Raw genomic sequence first — 17,271 nt, forward strand, 5'->3', positions numbered from 1 at the left:
CTTTTTCATTATTATTATTTTTTTTTTTGTTTTTGGACATCATACTTTTTCATTGTTTGAATTTATTCACTTTTATCTTTTTGCAACATAATCTTATAGATGAAAGCATGGTCCAACCATGCAAGTTGGTGAATAAATTAACAAAAAAAAAAATCCAAAAACTAGAGATATTCCAATTGATCGATTTTTGGTGGAGTCTTATTCGGATGTAAATGACGATGGGAAACGCAAAGCTCACAAAAAAAAAAAAAAAAAAACAACTAGTGTGGCTTTAATTTAAGATTACAACGTTGGTAGTGTTTAGGCAAGTTGTGTTTTAATTGTCATTTGCAAGTTAGTGGTGATCTACCACGTATAATTTGGTTTCTTGTCACATATATATCACCACTATTTTTACCGTCACACTATGGGCTATCTAGTAATGTGCTACCACTAATTCGTCACAATCTGCATATAAACTCCGACACCATTGCAAATTTGGCCACCAATTTATAATCAAGAACACACAAGAGACATCATAATTCATTGTTGAATGAGGTAGCTCAAACTCAGATTTAGATGACGTTATCAATTTTTTTAGCTCGTTCCCCATCTATTCTCAACTCATTATGATGATATCCTAGCTACTATCAAACAAAACTATAATTTATACATACCGACGACTTAATTTCAGAGTGTAAATCTCTGTTTTGTTTACCTCTTCTACAGGTTAAATTTGTATCCCCAACTTCCACTTGCAAGAAACTATTCAAATTCAGTTATAATATTTTTATCAAAACTTGGCTTTGCAATCGATTCTCAGTATCTTTTCTTTCCTCTTTCTGCGTTTAAAAGAGAATGTGGAACAAAATTTGCATCATCCTCAATCCTTAATGGAAAAAAACACATTCGAAAGAACTCATATTTTTATTCACATGTCTCTGAATAAAACAAAGAAAATAGAAACTTCATATAATAAAGTCGCACATACCCAATAAGTCGAGTTTGACTCCAACAAAAACATGCTTAGTAAAGCTAATAGATTCAGCGAATTTGCTTGAGATAGAGAAGAAGATCATCCATAATTCCTAAACTCCTAATTACACCAATTGCATTAGGAAAAATTCTAATGAAAAAGTAAGGAAGAATTCGAGCACACTGGCGACACTAAAATCAAGTCCTAATATCTACACAAAAATTAGTTCATCAATACACTGCGCCCAAAGAAAACCCTAAAAAAAAAATATTTCTTCGTACGCAAGAAAATAAAAGGAAATCAAGAAAACCTAGCTAACTCCTTGTTAATCTTGATCTTTATGCAATTCGTAGAAGCGACTGAGACGAGGACGGAACTCAGGACGGCGAATGTCATGAAAAGACGACGGTTTAACAAGATTCGCCGCTAAACATGTCCTAAATCTCTCCGCCTCAACACTACCAATCTTGGCAAGCGAATTAATCAACGCCAGCTTCCTCAGATTCAACCCAACACTAACCCTCATCGTATTATTATTATTATTATCATCACCGCGGTTCGAAGAAGCTAGGGTTTTGGATCTCTCGTGTTCTAACCGGCGGTGAAAAGCGCACCGGAACGAACCAGGGTGCGTCGTAGGAGAACACAAACACTTTCTCTTCTGATGATGGTTATTAGAAGAAAGAGCGACGACGGGGGAGGAGGGTTTGTTGGGGAACTTTAAACGGAGGTTGAGATTGTTGCAAGGAGAAGGAGATCGTTGACGATGGTGATTGTGTAATCTCTGGGAAGAAGAGAGAGGACGAAGAACTGATCGGCTTGATCTTCCAGTAGACGCCATTATTACTGTGTGCAGTGAAGAGATGGATGAGAGAGAGAGGAGAGAAGCGTTTTGGTTTGGTTAGTTTGTGTTTTTGGAGTTAAATGTTAGGAATTAAAGTATTGGAAGAAGAAGAAGAGGATAGAGAGAGTCCCGTGTGATTCGCATCATATCTATTTATGGGGTCGGTCTATCTAATCCTATATACGTAGAGATCTCTGGCGGTTGCAAAATCGTGACCAGGGTCAATACTGTCATTTAATGTCTCCTTTATTAATTACTCCGTACTATGTATTGTAATCTTAAAAAAAAAAAAACGTTCAAAAAGGAATTCAATTGTAGTAACGAACAAGAATAACGACCCAATTTTTGTCATATTGGCGTCCCACTAGATATGTCTGAGAAAGAGAAGGACCACGTATTAGGTTATGGCAGATATCCACTCATACTCCTTCAATTTCGTATGAAAGAAAGATTTCTTTGGTTTCCATATATGTATAGAGTACCATTGTCTTGGCAAGCTTTTTGTAATTACATATCATTTTAATTTTTTTCTTCCTTCTGATCGTTGGTAAATCATATTCAATCGTTGTACACCATTTTGTTTAAAGGANTTCCTTTATTAATTACTATGTATTGTAAACTTTTTTTCTTGAATACTTTGATACCTTTTACATTTACACTTTACAGTTACCTTTTAATAAGTTTGTTGAATATTCAAGTGTTCATGGTGGAATTTTTTAATTAATGTGTGTATGTAGACAAATGTTGAAGTTATTAGTTGCTCACTCCTATATAATAAATATATATATATATATATACTGTTCTTATTGTTATGATATAGATTAATCACCAGTGGTTTTTTAAATAGCATATTCTTATCTCTAATATTTTAGAATATTTTAATGATCTAAACTTTTATTTATCTTTAATTATCGTTTAGATAAAAATGACTCAAGTCATAAGCCATACATACCACAAGATAATGCTAATATTATCCACTATCAATTATAAAGCTAATATTATCCAGAGCTATTTCTGATACTGTAATTTGCTATATGCATTGTTCAATAAAGCAGTAGGCCACCGCCTAGGCACCGTATAGGCGCTAGATGTTCAGCAAACGCCTAAATGACCGCTTAAACCGCTTAAAATTATATAAATTTTATTTTAATATTTATTTTTAATTTTTAAATTACATATATTTAAATTATTGTGTTTTATATCTATAGACGTAATTATAAACACGTATATGTTGTTAATATAACTTAAATAAATATATTTTTCTTACTTTTGTGTATAATTTATATTTTTTTTTATCTTTATAACATATATTTTTGTATAATTTTATATATATAATATTTTATGTTGTAAATGCCTAAACCACCTAAAAATCGTCTAAGTCCCGACTAAGCGTTCTAGACGCTAAATCACCGCCCTGATACCGTTTAGCACTTTCTTGAACATTGGCTATCTGATACAAGATCCTCCTATACGATGGTACTTCATAAATTGATGATGTTAAAGATTTACCATTTTTTTTTTTTTTTTTTTTTGACCTCAAAAGATTAGTTAAAGATTTACCATTTTATCGTTAAACAGAGAAGGTAAGGAATAACCCACAGAGAAGGTATCGAGACAGATGCACACGCTTTACCATTAACACTTTGGGTTTTTCAATTCATTTGCAACTATGCAAAAACCAGGATAAGGCAGTGAACAAAATTACCACTGCTCTTTTCGTTTTTGCCAAAATTTACCATTCCTTTTACCTATACAATAATAAAAGTCTACATGTCTTTTTCTTTTCCCAAAAAAAAAAAGTTGAAAAACAAAACCTATGAATCTTCCTTAGTGAACGTCTGAGGCTCACTGCTAGCAAATGCCAACCATACAATAGTCCCCGTTACATAGAAGAATATTGATGGCACGAATAGAGACATCTACGCGTTAATCAGAACATTGAGTTACTAATTAATGAAGATTACTGAATGTCAATCAATATAAGGTTAGCAACTTACAGTCCAAGAATGGGTCGAGTCCAGGAGAAAGCCAGTTAAGGCCACACCTACAATTCCAGGTACTGCCCCCACTGTGTTGGTAAGACCCTAAAATAATAAAAAATAATCACCTGACTTGTTTAGAGTTGGCATCAAACAAGGCTCATATGGTTTATGAATAAGAACTATATATACCAGAAGTATGCTTGCATATTCGGGTGAGATATCCTGATGAGTACAATAAAGTCCTGTCAAAAAACCATGGTGCTTGTCATTCCGGTGCAATAAACCCTTTCAGGTGCATCTTTTTTACATAATGTTACTTGAAGATTCTTGACGGAGGACAGAAAAATAGATATCTCCAGTTACCTGATAAAGCAAAACTTGATAGGGCCAAGCCTGCTGTCAAGATTCCTACAATTTCCCATGGTGGCAATCCAATGTCCACAGATGAAAGTGTCATGCATATCGCTGGTGACACAAACGCAATAGTTTGACAAATCTTTCGGACCTACATGGCAATTCCCAAGGAGTTTACAAATCAAAATGACACAAGTTGATCTAGATAACTGGTGCAAAATGAGAAAAGGGAATAAAGTAAACACTACGATAATTGCGTATAAAATAATAGATCTGCAAGAGGCTGCATGTTAAGACCCTTTTGGTTTGTTACAAGGGCTAGGTACATACAAAGAAAAGAGATGTGATTTAATACCGTGGTAGTCTCAACTCCATTTGTTATTAAGTAGTCAGCAAATTGTGAAGCAAGACTTGTCACGACAATCGAAGCTAGTGGAGGAAGGATGGAAACCTGATCTTCATACCCACATATTAAATTTCATAATGTTATACCTTTGCAAAATGCAAGCTGAGCTGACTTTTTAATATTCCAGGGAAAACAGAATATAAAAGATAGTTTTATACTTACCCAAGCAGCTTCTGTCAAATTTAGATCCAGTGCCTCACTGCATACCGGAAGTATGATCAAAATTAATCTCTTCATCAACAAAGATACAGAACAAAGAGAAAGAATACTGCTATAGCCATAACTGTTTGTTTTAGAGAAACAATTTAAATGTAGTTTCATCTAAATCATAGGCCCGGAGAATTTATATCAGAAAATATGAGCCATGAAACCACAAAATACATCAAGCATCAATTAGGTCTTGAAAGAAGAACACATCTTGTACAAATTAAGTTAAAAATCTTAGAATTTCAAACTGCACATAGATAGACTTTCAAACAAATGGATCAGCTACAGCATTGCCCAGTAAAATCTATCATGGTCAACAGGAACACGCAATTACCTGAAATAAGTAGGTAGCCAAGATAAACAGGTGTAGTGACCCCAACTTCCACAAAAGTGAGTGTATATCATCGCCCAAACAGCTGAGCTTTGGAAAAACGACTTCCATGGAATCTCCTGTAGTAAGATACCCAAAAATGAAGAATCGACTTAAAGCAAACTATAAGTTTTTGGGGTTTTAAAACCATTTTTTTTGCAGGCCATTTTGGCACCATTTTAGGGGACATGGTTTTGAACCAAGTGAATGTAATCCTACTCCACCTTCGTGAGAGGGTTATGCAATGCTCCTACTATATATATTGCAACTACGTATTTACAGTAGAAACAGTAGGCTTGACAAAGTGAACTTTCGTTAAATTCAACCTCATCAATTAGAAGTGAAATAAAGAAAAAGCCATACATAGGCATAACATTAGAAGAAGACTAACCTTCAATGAGTTCCCCATCTCTTCCTGTGTAGTGTTTTCTGATTTATGCGAAGTAGAGATCTCATTACCTATCAAACAAAGGGAATCTTGATTGTAATTGGTGTTTAAATCTTGGACAAAACGACACAGTAAGTAAATGTGTAATAAATACAACTATGATACATCTAAGCTCCCTGTTTCAAGATGAAATTAAGTTTGAATAAGGAAAAGGAAGGAGAAACCACCTTCATATGAAACTTCTTCTTTATTAAGAAACTGAAACCCGACGAACCTTCAACATATAGGGAGAAAAATGAGAACACAGATATACTAAAATGTGATGCCGGCATGGCGAAGAATAGTCAGCACTCAATCTATTCTCATTTGATGTAGAAGAATAGTCAGAACTCAGAACACAACAATGTTGTGAAAGTGTGTAGTCATCAATCGATTAGACTTACCAGCCAACACCAAGGAGACCAAACAAGTAAAAGACAGATTCCCAATTGAAGGTTTCGATAATGGGAGGAGCCAAGAGAAGCCTGCAAGGATAATAACGTTAGGTCCGTGCAAGTCTCATAACTGAGAATTGGTCTTAGTTAGAGTATTATCCAAATAAAACCACATACTAATAACTTCTGTAGTTTAAAACTTTAAGTATCACATCAAGAAAACCATACCCCAAAACACTTCCCAAACTCAGTCCTCCGAAAACAAAGCCTACTGCCCTTGAGCGCTCCTTAACAGGTATCGTCCTGTACCCAGCAATTGTATGGCACAATCAGGATATGAAAAAAGGGGGCTAAAAGCTATAAAGCACCCAGCCATAATTTTAAGCATCAATGGACTAAATGCATGTATACATAATTTCAACGTTAGTAAGGAAAGGGTTTCCGTAAGTAAAAAAGGTCCAGTTCCCGAATACTAATATGCCCATGGGAGTCGAAAGAACAACCAGGGAAACATATGGATTTCATTAGATTCTCATATCTAGATTCTGAACTACTTTTTTTTCTTTAGAAAAACAAAAAGAGAACGCTGCATAAGCAGTTAACACATATCAGCTATATATAAGTAACTATGAGCACTCTTCAAATTTTCTCCAGATTAATACATGCCTGGCAATAAGGTCTGTCGCAGCTGATGGGGATACACCTTCTCCTATTCCCACCTGGAGTTACAAATCTCTGTGTTAAGACAAAGACATATTGTAAGGCTAGAGCAGGGTGGGGGGGAAGGGGAAGGAAAGAGTTTAAGAGTGTAGTCAATTCATTACAAGTTTGAAGAACTACGGAATTAGTAACAAAAGAATGCCTCTAAAATCAGAGTGATTGCACTAATAAGTGATGCGATAAACATGTGAACAGGCTTACCAAAATCCGAGAAAAGATTAAACCAGGCATGAATCCAGCAAGCAGCGGAACAAGAGCTGTAGCAAAGGACCATGTAAATACACCAATCTCAAGTACTTTTCTGCATTAGGAAAAATTAATAAAAATGAAGGAATACATTGAGACAAAATCAGTCCTTACAGCAAAACTTGGAGGAGCCTAATGAAAGAAAACAAACCTGCCCCCAAAAATCTTGGAAAGCCAGCCTCCAGGCAACTGACTCAAGGCATAACCCCAAAAGAAAGATGACTGGACCAGGCCGGCCACAGACGAGCTCCACCCAAACTGGTGTGACATTGGTATTATAGCAATACTCAAGTTCACCTGAAAAATTCTCACCACACAATATACTTTAGTCAAATGATATGGTCCGTACTCCTTACAATCATCATCTATCTCCTTCACAAATTCATCTGTTCATATCATTACCATAAATCACCTACTAATAAAAACTACGCCTTTACTTTACCAAAGTCAAAAGTCACAACACCATGATCATATTATCTCATGTAAGCTAACCTAAAACCATACCAGAATTTCCCATAAGAGAAAAAAAAATGAAATTTTTGTTCAAATTAAAAAAGGAGAAACCTTGTCCATATTGCAGATAACAAAGGCGAGGGAAGTAGCGCCGATAAGCTTATATCTCTGAGGTACGTTTTTCCATGGAGGCCAATTCTGTTCCAAGCCCGTTTCCGTACTCAAAATTTCGGAATCGGAACTCGGAACCGTAAGCTGAGGTTTAGGGTCTTCGATAGGGTTCTTAGGAGGAAGCTTCTTGCTCTCTCTGACTCGTTCAGTACCACTGGCGGAGCACTTAACCCTTGATTTAAGAAGAGGATTGTGGTAATTACGGTGGGGGAAGATGGTGTAGAGGGAGAGGAAAGGTTGATTATGTGCGTGGATAGGAGAGGAGGAGGAGGTGAAGAGGTGATTGTGTGGTCTCAAGGTAAGTCTCGCCATTGTTGGTGTCAGAGAGAGAAAGAGAGAGAAGAAGAAGAAGAAGAAGCAAAATGGAGAATGAAGAGAAGAAGAAGAAGAGGGAGAGAGGAGGACACGGTGGAGCAGAAGAAGAAGCAGCTTGTGTGGCTCACTGCTTCTGCTGTATCAAAAGCTTTACTTTGTCATACTCTTTTTTTTTTCTTTTCTTTTTTTTCCCAACATACGGTGAGATTAAAATAGTGATTAGAAAATGTTTATGTGGACCGGTTTGAATAACAAGATAAAATATAAATACATACAATAAAAAACAAAATATGTAAATTAGATAATTAAATGTTTTGATGGTTTCAATTCATTGACAATTGACAATATTTTGTGGTCTGAGTTTTGTTTTCAGAATTTTGAATTTTCTTAATTTTATTCTGTTTGAATTTAAAACGTGGAAGTTATAAGATTGTTTTGGTTTGATTTGAAAAACTCAATTACATCAAAAAAATGTCCAAAATACTAATGGAACAGTCGCTTCAGTTTTCTTAAGGGAAAATTGTCTCCCCTGATTCCATGAATAGTAACATTCTTCCTCTCCAATGTCACTTTCGTCGAAACCTTTTTCTGCCTGTCACAAGGTGTTCAACGAAATATCATTTTGCTCTTACTCATAGTTTCAATTTAATAAGCGATTTTCGATTTAAATAATTAGTAAACTTGTCCACAATGAAGAAGATAAGATTGACAATGACATAAAAACATCACAACATAAAAAACAAATGGTGGACATCTACCTTTGATTTTCGAGTTGGTCCACCGAAAGCAAACCGGGATCGGGTCTGCAATGGAGAGAATGAGTTAAAGTTGTCCATCATAAAACAACCATGAAGAAGACAAGATTGACAATGGATTGCATAAAAACATAACAACATGAAAGAGTGGTGGACATGTAGTGATGGACATGTACCTTTGATTCTCCATTTGGTCCACCGAAGGCAACACGTGATCGGACCTGCAATAGAGAGGATGATTTAAACTTGTCCACCATGAAGAAGACAAGATTGACAATGAATGACATAAAAAAACCACAATATGAAAAACAAATGGTGGACATCTATCTTTGATTCTCGATTTGGTCTACCGGAGGCAATCCAGGATCGGACCTACAATAGAGAGGATGAGTTAAACGTGTCCACCATGAAGAAGACAAGATTGACATTGGGTGGACATATACCTTTGGTTATGTATTTGGTCCACCGACAAGATTATCAGGTAATAGGGTAAGGCTAATTTGGTCATATTACATCTCTTTTCATGTGTAAAAATGGCATTTCGTAGAAGACAAAATAAAATTGGCATTTTAGACAAGATTTTGGGGAATAATGACATTCCTCGCTAATATCCCTTTTTTTAATGCTACACTTGAATTTTTATCATGTTAGACTTATAGTTAGTGACCGGTAACCACTTTACAAAGTGGTACAAAGCTGATGTAGAGTTTTAAAATTTATCAATTACAAAAATTTTATTCTCAGTTTTTTATACAGTTTTGAAGTATAACTCTTTTTTACAGTTTTGAACTATCTTGTAACAACTTTTCTGTACAGTATACAAGTTTTATTCTCAGTTTTTTGGAAGATTGATTTTTAGACTTTAATTAATTAATTTGTATGTTGTAAAAACAAGTCATCGAAGTTCGAAATATCACGTTATCAAAACGCATCTTATAACTGGGCAACTTGCTTCTTCTGTCATATTAAAATAGTGTTATCTTTAAGCCTTTTTGGCTTTAGAAAATGCCAAACCAACGACAAAGTCAAGATCGTGTATGGATGGTCTTATTAAATAACCTTTTTCGTCCCAAAACGTTCATCAAATTCAAGATCCTCTCAAACTCAGTAGCAAGCAACAATGGAGAAGCCAAAGTTCAAGACTGTCCAAGAAGTGGTTGCAGCCGGCGTAGGACTACCGGATAGATATCTCCAGGCATCCACCGGCGACGAGGAAAGTCAACCTCTTAACGGTCCGGTTCCGGAGATGGATATTCCAGCCATCGATCTAAGTCTTCTCCTCTCTGCTTCTGAAGACGGTCGAGAAGAGTTGACTAAGCTTCACTCGGCACTCTCTACATGGGGCGTTGTTCAGGTCTGACCCTTCTTGGTGATGATGATGATATCAGAGTCATGAAATTTTATTGAAGTTCTTGTGAAATAATGGAGTTTGATTTATTATGGATACATATAGGTGATGAATCATGGAATTACAGAAGCGTTTCTTGACAAGATTTACAAGCTAACCAAAGAGTTCTTTGCGCTTCCGACAGAACAGAAACAGAAGTGCGCCAGAGACATTGGTAGTATGCAAGGATATGGAAACGACATGATTCTGTGGGAGGATCAAGTTCTTGATTGGATTGACCGTTTGTATATCACTACCTACCCTGAAGATCAGAGAAAACTAAAGTTCTGGCCTGAACTCCCAATCGGATTCAGGTAAAGTCATATAATACGTTACTGTTTTAACAGTTCGTCAATGTTTTGACAATCTTATCTTCAGGGAAACTTTAGATGAATACACAATGAAGCAACGGGTAGTGGTTGAGAAGTTCTTCAAGGCCATGGCTAGATCGTTGGGATTAGAAGAGAATAGCTTTCTAGACATGTATGGAGAAAGTGCAACGATGGATACAAGATTCAACTTGTATCCTCCATGTCCGAGACCGGACAAGGTTATTGGGGTTAAACCGCATGCTGATGGCTCGGCTTTTACTCTTCTCTTACCAGACAAAGATGTCGAAGGGCTTCAGTTCCTCAAAGATGGCAAGTGGTATAAAGCTCCTATAGTTAATGACACAATTCTTATCAATGTTGGAGATCAGATGGAGGTAATCAATCATGTATAGATATATGCATATGATTTTTGAAACATTGATTGGTGTAATTTTGACATAATCTCTCTCTCTCTCTGTCTCTCTCTTGTGTGTGTGTTCAGATAATGAGCAATGGGATCTACAAGAGCCCGGTTCATAGGGTGGTGACTAACAAAGAAAAGGAAAGGGTATCTGTGGCAACGTTTTGTGTACCGGGTGAAGAAAAAGAGATTCAGCCTGTAGAAGGGCTTGTGTCTGAGGCAAGACCAAGATTGTATAAAACAGTTAAGAAGTACGTGGAGCTCTACTTCCAGTACTATCAACAGGGTCGAAGACCAATGGAAGCTGCGTTGATCTGAAACTACTTTTCAAATGGTCTCTTTCGTTTCATAATCGAATTTGTTGCTTTGTTTTGTTAGAATATGTAAGGCTGCGTTGTGTCTCTGTTGCATTTCTAAAACAATAGAGTCAAAAGTGGATTTTCCCGTATCAACTGCTACTTGAAAACACATTAACACTAAAACAGAGTTAACACTAAGAGGCTAATTGGTCCATTTACATCCCATGAGAACTCTGAGACCCAACTGGGGAAGAAAACCATTAAAGAGCACACCAGAGAGAATCCTTCTGACTTGTCTATGAGAAAATCAAGAAGCATGTGGAGCTCTACTATAATTATTATCAATAGGGTCGAAGACATATCGAAGCTGCAATCATCTGTAAATACTTTTCAAGATTCTTTTTGGTTCACAGATAAAAAATACTTAACTATCTGTGAGGCTGCATTGTGCTGCGTTGCAGATCACAAAGGTCCGAAATTTATATTTCCAAAACACATAAAGATCTCATTATCAAAAGAAAAACAAAATCCTATAGAATAGACTTATTATTGTCACACTCTATAATAACTAATAGAGTTTTAAAACTTAGTGAAATTCTAAGAATCAAGAAGAATCTAAATAATCAAAACATCTTGTAGATAGGCTTCATATTAGTAGGATAGTACAACCCAAAGTTCTGTTCAGTGCCTTCTGGTTTCTGATTCTCGTTAAACGTCGAGAATAAATACCCTTCAATGCTACTGTTTGGCCTCTTGGGCGTCCCTGCACCACTTTCAACATGTTTGACAAAGTTTCTGTTGTATGTAGAAGCGATGTAACGCGTTGTCATCTCCCCGTTACCGTGGGAAGGCCATCCGGTCTCGGACACCACCATAGGTAAATCCATCACTCCCTCCTTCTTCATTGCCCACACGAAAGCGTCGAAGATGGCATCAAACAGGTTTGTATATTTCATTAGCCCGTCCTGGAAAGCGACATGTTTATTGTTGAAGATGGCGTAGTCGAGCTTGATGTTGATGGGATCGGACACGTAAGCGAAGTAAGGGTAGATGTTGACGAAGATAGGCGTGTTGGTTTGAGACAAGAACTTGAGCACAGGAACTAGTTGTTCACGAGCTTGGGGAGAGAAGGATCCAGCGGAAGGTGGGTAAGATTGCTCGAGGTTAGACATAGCCACTACGGTGCTTATAGAGATGGGTAAGTGTTAGTGATATGACAGAGATATGCAAGATATGATTGAGATATGCAATCAAGACACAATATTTGATTGAATAGCTTTATGAATGTTCTGTAATTAGATTAACCTAGAGTATCCTCTTCTAGCAGTCTTGTATATATATGTCTGTACAAACTCTATGAATAACACACAACACATATTCTCTACAGTAAGTTCCTGGACTTGAGAAGGCTGGTGAGAGACTGCACAACGGGAAACACGTGAGGACCGATTGGTCCCGGGATGACTTCGTTACCGATGGTGATGACCGTGATGTTTACGTCGGCTAAGTAAGGCTCGATGTTGGTGGAGAACCAGTTCTTAACAGCATCTTCGCTCTCGGCAAGAGCAGCGCGATCTTGGTCCTTAACACCTACGATGACTTGAATATCACGGTGGCCACGTAAGGCGTTCAGAACCTCAGTGTTGGGGTCGGAGATTCGGATTTTGGTAATCCCTAATGACTTGTAAAAGCTGATAACATTGGGTGGAGATGGGAGGTTGTTTTTTTTTTACTTTAGTTAATTCATTAATATGTTGTAAAAACAAGGGGGTCATCGAAGTTCGAAATATAACGTTATCAAAAGGCATCTTTATAACTGGGCAACTTGCTTCTTCTGCAATTAAAATAGTGTTATCTCTAAGCTTTTGGCTTTAGAATATGCCAAACCAACTACAAAGTCAAGATCGTGTATGGATGGTCATATTAAATAACCTCTTTCGTCCCAAAACGGTTCATCAAATTCAAGATGGAGAAGCCAAAGTTCAAGACTGTCCAAGAAGTGGTTGCAGCCGGTGAGGGACTACCGGATAGGTATCTCCAGGCATCCACCGGCGACGAGGAAATTCAACCTCTTAACGGTCCGGTTCCGGAGATGGATATTCCAGCCTGTAGAAGGGCTTGTGTCTGAGGCAAGACCAAGATTGTATAAAACAGTTAAGAAGTACGTGGAGCTGTACTTCCAGTACTATCAACAGGGTCGAAGACCAATGGAAGCTGCGTTGATCTGAAAATACTTTTTAAAATGGTCTCTTTCGTTTCATAATCGAATTTGTTGCTTTGTTTGTTACAACATGTAAGGCTGCATTGTGTTCTGTTGCAATTCTAAAACAATAAAGAGAGAGTCTAAAGTGGACTTTCCCATATGGCCATATCAACTGCTACTTGAAAACACTAAAACAGAGTTAACACTAAGAGGCTAATTTGTCCAGTTACATCCCATGAGAACTCTGAGACCCAACTTGGGAAGAAAACCATACAAGAGCACACCAGAGAGAAATCTCCTGACTTGTCTATGAGATGATTAAGAAACATGTGGAGCTCTACTATAATTATTATCAATAGAGTCGAAGACAGATCGAATCTGCATTAATCTGTAAATACTTTTCAAGATTCTTTTTGGTTCACAGATAAAAATATTTAACTATCTGTGAGGCTGCATTGTGCTGCGTTGCAACTCTGAGAATATCAATTATCCCAAAAGTCCGAAGTTTATATTTCCAAAACACATAAAGATCTCATTATCAAAAGAAAAACAAAATCCTATAGAATAGACTTATTATTGTCACACTCTATAACAACTAATAGAGCGTTAAAACTTAGTGAAATTCTAAGAATCAAGAAGAATCTAAATAATCAAAACATCTTGTAGATAGGCTTCATATTAGTAGGATAGTACAACCCAAAGTTCTGTTCAGTGCCTTCTGGTTTAACGTCGCGAATAAATACCCTTCAATGCTATTGTTTGGCCTCTTGGGCGTCCCTGCACCACTTTCAATATGTTTCACAAAGTTTCTGTTGTATGTAGAAGCGATGTAACGCGTTGTCATCTCTCCGTTACCGTGGGAAGGCCATCCGGTCTCGGACACCACCATAGGTAAATCCATCACTCCCTCTTTCTCCATTGCCCACACGAAAGCGTCGAAAATAGCATCAAAGAGGTTTGTATACTTCATTAGCCCGTCCTGGAAAGCGACATGTTTATTGTTGAAGATGGCGTAGTCGAGCTTGATGTTGATGGGATCGGACACGTAAGCGAAGTAAGGGTAGATGTTGACAAAGATAGGCGTGTTGGTTTGAGACAAGAACTTGAGCACAGGAACTAGTTGTTCACGAGCTTGGGGAGAGAACGATCCAGCCGAAGGTGGGTAAGATTGCTCGAGGTTAGACATAGCTACTACGGTGCTAATCGAGATGGATAGGTTCCTCGACTTGACAAGGCTGGTGAGAGACGGCACGACGGGAAGCACGTGAGGACCGATTGGTCCCGGGATGACTTCGTTACCGACGGTGATGACCGTGATGTTTACGTCGGCTAAGTAAGGCTCGATGTTGGTGGAGAACCAGTTCTTAACAGCATCTTCGCTCTCGGCAAGGGCAGCGAGATCTTGGTCCTTAACACCTACCATGACTTGAATATCACGGTGGCCACGTAAGGCGTTAAGAACCTCAGTATTGGGGTCGAAGATTCGGATTTTGGTAATCCCTAATGACTTGTAAAAACTTATAACTTTGGGTGGAGATGGGAGGTTGTTTCCGAGTAGGCCGTAGTTTAAGCCGACGTTTTTTTCTACCACGATTACGGGGGAATTGTCTTCTTTCTTGTAGTAATAGTAGTTGATCAGAATTGCCGTAACAGCGACCAAAAAGAAGACGAGTGTTTTGTTACAGTTCATGATGAAACTAGGTGCCTGCACTAATACCCTTGAAACTCGGGACCATCTCTTCTTCACTTGCAGTTTTACATCAGGTATATGGACAAACGTTGCCAAAAAGATCTTTGCAGTACGTTTCTCTTTGGATTGGCAAGCTTTGATAACCACACTATCGGGCTCTTGGAAAGATCGAGTGGAAAGTTTTACAGTCCGCTATGTTTTTCAAGCCACGGTACATGCTCTATGGCGAGAGCGAAACCAGAGGCGAATGGAGAACATCCGACCACTGCAGAGCAGTTGATCAAATATATCGACAAACAAGTGAGGGACCGGCTCCTCTCGATAGCAAAGAGTGATGACCGCCGATAGGATACTGCTCTTCAGTTTTGACTAGCCTCTAGATATTAATTCTCAAGACTCTTTAAGTCTGTATTTTAAAGTTTTGATTTCTCTCATTTTTAACAAACATGTTGCACTAGTTGTGCTATTTTTCTTTGAATCAAATTTAACATTTTATTCAAAAAAAAAAAAAAAACTAGGGGCCTGGAAAATCAGAAGAGCTAGATAGAGTTAATATTAATTAGATTATTATGTATCGATGGAACATAAAAACAGTTTTCGTAAGGATTTTATTATGTATATAGAGAGATATCACAACAGGATCTTACTTTGTGTGAACGATGAAGACGAAGGAAGCGAATGTGATGAGAGATTTCACAAAAGGCTTTTGTTTGGTTTCTTTTTTACATTGTAACAAGTATATACAGTATAAGAGTATTTTCCTATTCTTAATACGACTAGGGGTTATACCGGGCTACGCCCGGTTTATGTTTTTCAATTGAATTTTTAAATTATTTAATATAGACATCTTTTGGTTTACCTTTTTAAAAAGAAAGGTAAAAAGAGTGTAGAAATAGATTTTTCATTTTAGATACGAATTAAAAGTATATGATAACTAACTTAATAACATAATACTTTTCCATACCCATAATAAGAATATTAGCTAGTTTAAAATTACCAGATTTCGTAATAATTTGAACTTAAAAGTCGAAATCATATATTTATATTATATATAATGTAATGTGAATCTCCAAGAAAAATCGACAGTCTAGTAATATAAAATATTTTCCCATCAATAGGCTAAGAATCTTGATTTTTAGTTTAGTGAATAAAAGCATAGGACATCTGTTAGCCTTCTAATAATCTTTGATTGTTTGATTGTTTAGTGAACCACCATATAGACGAACGACTAATAAAGCTGGTCACTGAACAAAATATACAATTCACACCTTTTTCACCACCAGTGCGGCTATGTAATTATATATACATGTTTTGCAATTCACAAATTACTTAGATCCGAACAATAATGTACATACCCTATTATATTAGCAACATCAATTTAAAGTGGAAAGGTTAAAAATTACACTCCATCAAGATTCTTGTTGCATATTTGATATTAAAAACAAAAAAATACACGGTTCCATTATTTTCTAAATAATCAACAGAAAAATTATAGTCCATCAAGATTTTCCTTGCATATTTGAGTACAAAATCGAATTAACTACCTGAAAACATAAGATGAATGCAAATTTTTAATCATCTAAAACCATGAGATGAGTGCATAATCGAATTGGAGCATGTGGGTTGATGCCTCTTGAGGTTTGAGGGTTTCTATGTTCCAAACCCTTCTTCTAATTCTACATCTGTTTTTATTTCCTTCACTTAATCTTCTCTGTGCCGTACATCCAATCAATTTTCTACATTAATTACTTCAAATAAGAATAGATAGTCCAATACATAAACCTGTTAAGATTGATGTAAAATCACTTATGAACTGTATCCAATTGCTGACATACGAGAAATGAATCGTGAATTGCAAAGTGACGACTCAGTTTGTTTACTACACGTTGTGGTACACTTTCTTGCGACGGATACATCCCGTGACAGGATTCCCGTCAATCCGTATACTTAGACGAACTTTTCCTCAGCTGCTATTGTAAGCTTCCAAATCTAGAGACAACAACAAAGCTTCCAAATCTAGAGACAACAACAAAGCGAAGTAAGAAGAATGTACAGTAATTCTAGAACTCTACCTTCGTTTGGTTTTGTCTTGATTCATGTTGTAACATAGCATCAACGACTCTTTGTCTGGCAACTAATAGTTTTCACACATCCTCAACGTCTCTGTGTACTAAAACATAACAGATAAAGCAAACTAAATTAAAAACCCAATCACATACATCTTTTCCATATTGTTCTTTCATCCTCGTTAAAAGAAAACCTAACTGAGCTTGGAATATGAAACACTAATCCAACGCTCGATCAACGGATTTCTACATCTTCCAACGTAGAGTATGTCTGAGGTTCCTCCTGGTTATTGC

The 17,271-nt window shown here is 36.9% G+C and overlaps 5 protein-coding genes and 1 pseudogene across 6 annotated transcripts; 1 reads left to right on the forward strand and 5 right to left on the reverse strand.

Annotated features, from left to right (window-relative positions):
• LOC104736112 lies at positions 970–1,921 on the reverse strand. Its single transcript, XM_010456039.1, has one exon. The coding sequence runs from the start codon at positions 1,794–1,796 to the stop codon at positions 1,281–1,283; it is 516 nt and encodes a 171-aa protein (XP_010454341.1). The 5' UTR covers positions 1,797–1,921; the 3' UTR covers positions 970–1,280.
• On the reverse strand, positions 3,409–8,015 carry LOC104736113 (probable anion transporter 6, chloroplastic). Its single transcript, XM_010456040.2, has 15 exons — positions 7,471–8,015; positions 7,058–7,203; positions 6,862–6,961; positions 6,607–6,659; positions 6,169–6,243; positions 5,950–6,030; positions 5,734–5,780; positions 5,510–5,577; positions 5,083–5,198; positions 4,704–4,740; positions 4,491–4,586; positions 4,145–4,286; positions 3,971–4,023; positions 3,797–3,883; positions 3,409–3,718 (listed from the first exon to the last, which is right to left on the reverse strand). Exons 1-15 carry the CDS (start codon positions 7,840–7,842, stop codon positions 3,614–3,616), a joined length of 1,578 nt encoding a protein of 525 aa, XP_010454342.1. The 5' UTR covers positions 7,843–8,015; the 3' UTR covers positions 3,409–3,613.
• On the forward strand, positions 9,600–11,171 carry LOC109124583 (protein SRG1-like). 2 transcript variants are annotated; one of them, XM_010456043.2, is made up of 4 exons: positions 9,600–9,954; positions 10,138–10,301; positions 10,366–10,693; positions 10,801–11,171. In XM_010456043.2, exons 1-4 carry the CDS (start codon positions 9,721–9,723, stop codon positions 11,035–11,037), a joined length of 963 nt encoding a protein of 320 aa, XP_010454345.1. In that variant the 5' UTR covers positions 9,600–9,720; the 3' UTR covers positions 11,038–11,171. The 2 variants fall into 2 exon arrangements, with proteins under 2 accessions (XP_010454345.1, XP_010454343.1); XM_010456041.2 differs by having other exon boundaries at positions 9,604–9,954; positions 10,054–10,301.
• LOC109128340 (probable glucan endo-1,3-beta-glucosidase BG4) lies at positions 11,642–12,223 on the reverse strand (the record flags this gene model as incomplete). The annotated part of the gene is made up of 1 exon (XM_019234527.1): positions 11,642–12,223. A coding segment is annotated over one exon (582 nt), but the record flags the coding sequence as incomplete, so codon positions are not given.
• Positions 12,400–12,826, reverse strand: LOC109128341 (probable glucan endo-1,3-beta-glucosidase BG4). Its single transcript, XM_019234528.1, has 2 exons — positions 12,783–12,826; positions 12,400–12,709 (listed from the first exon to the last, which is right to left on the reverse strand). Exons 1-2 carry the CDS (start codon positions 12,824–12,826, stop codon positions 12,400–12,402), a joined length of 354 nt encoding a protein of 117 aa, XP_019090073.1.
• LOC104738065 lies at positions 13,872–14,911 on the reverse strand (annotated as a pseudogene).

Source organism: Camelina sativa, chromosome 13 (assembly GCF_000633955.1).
Source record: "Camelina sativa cultivar DH55 chromosome 13, Cs, whole genome shotgun sequence".
Lineage (NCBI taxonomy): Eukaryota > Viridiplantae > Streptophyta > Magnoliopsida > Brassicales > Brassicaceae > Camelina > Camelina sativa.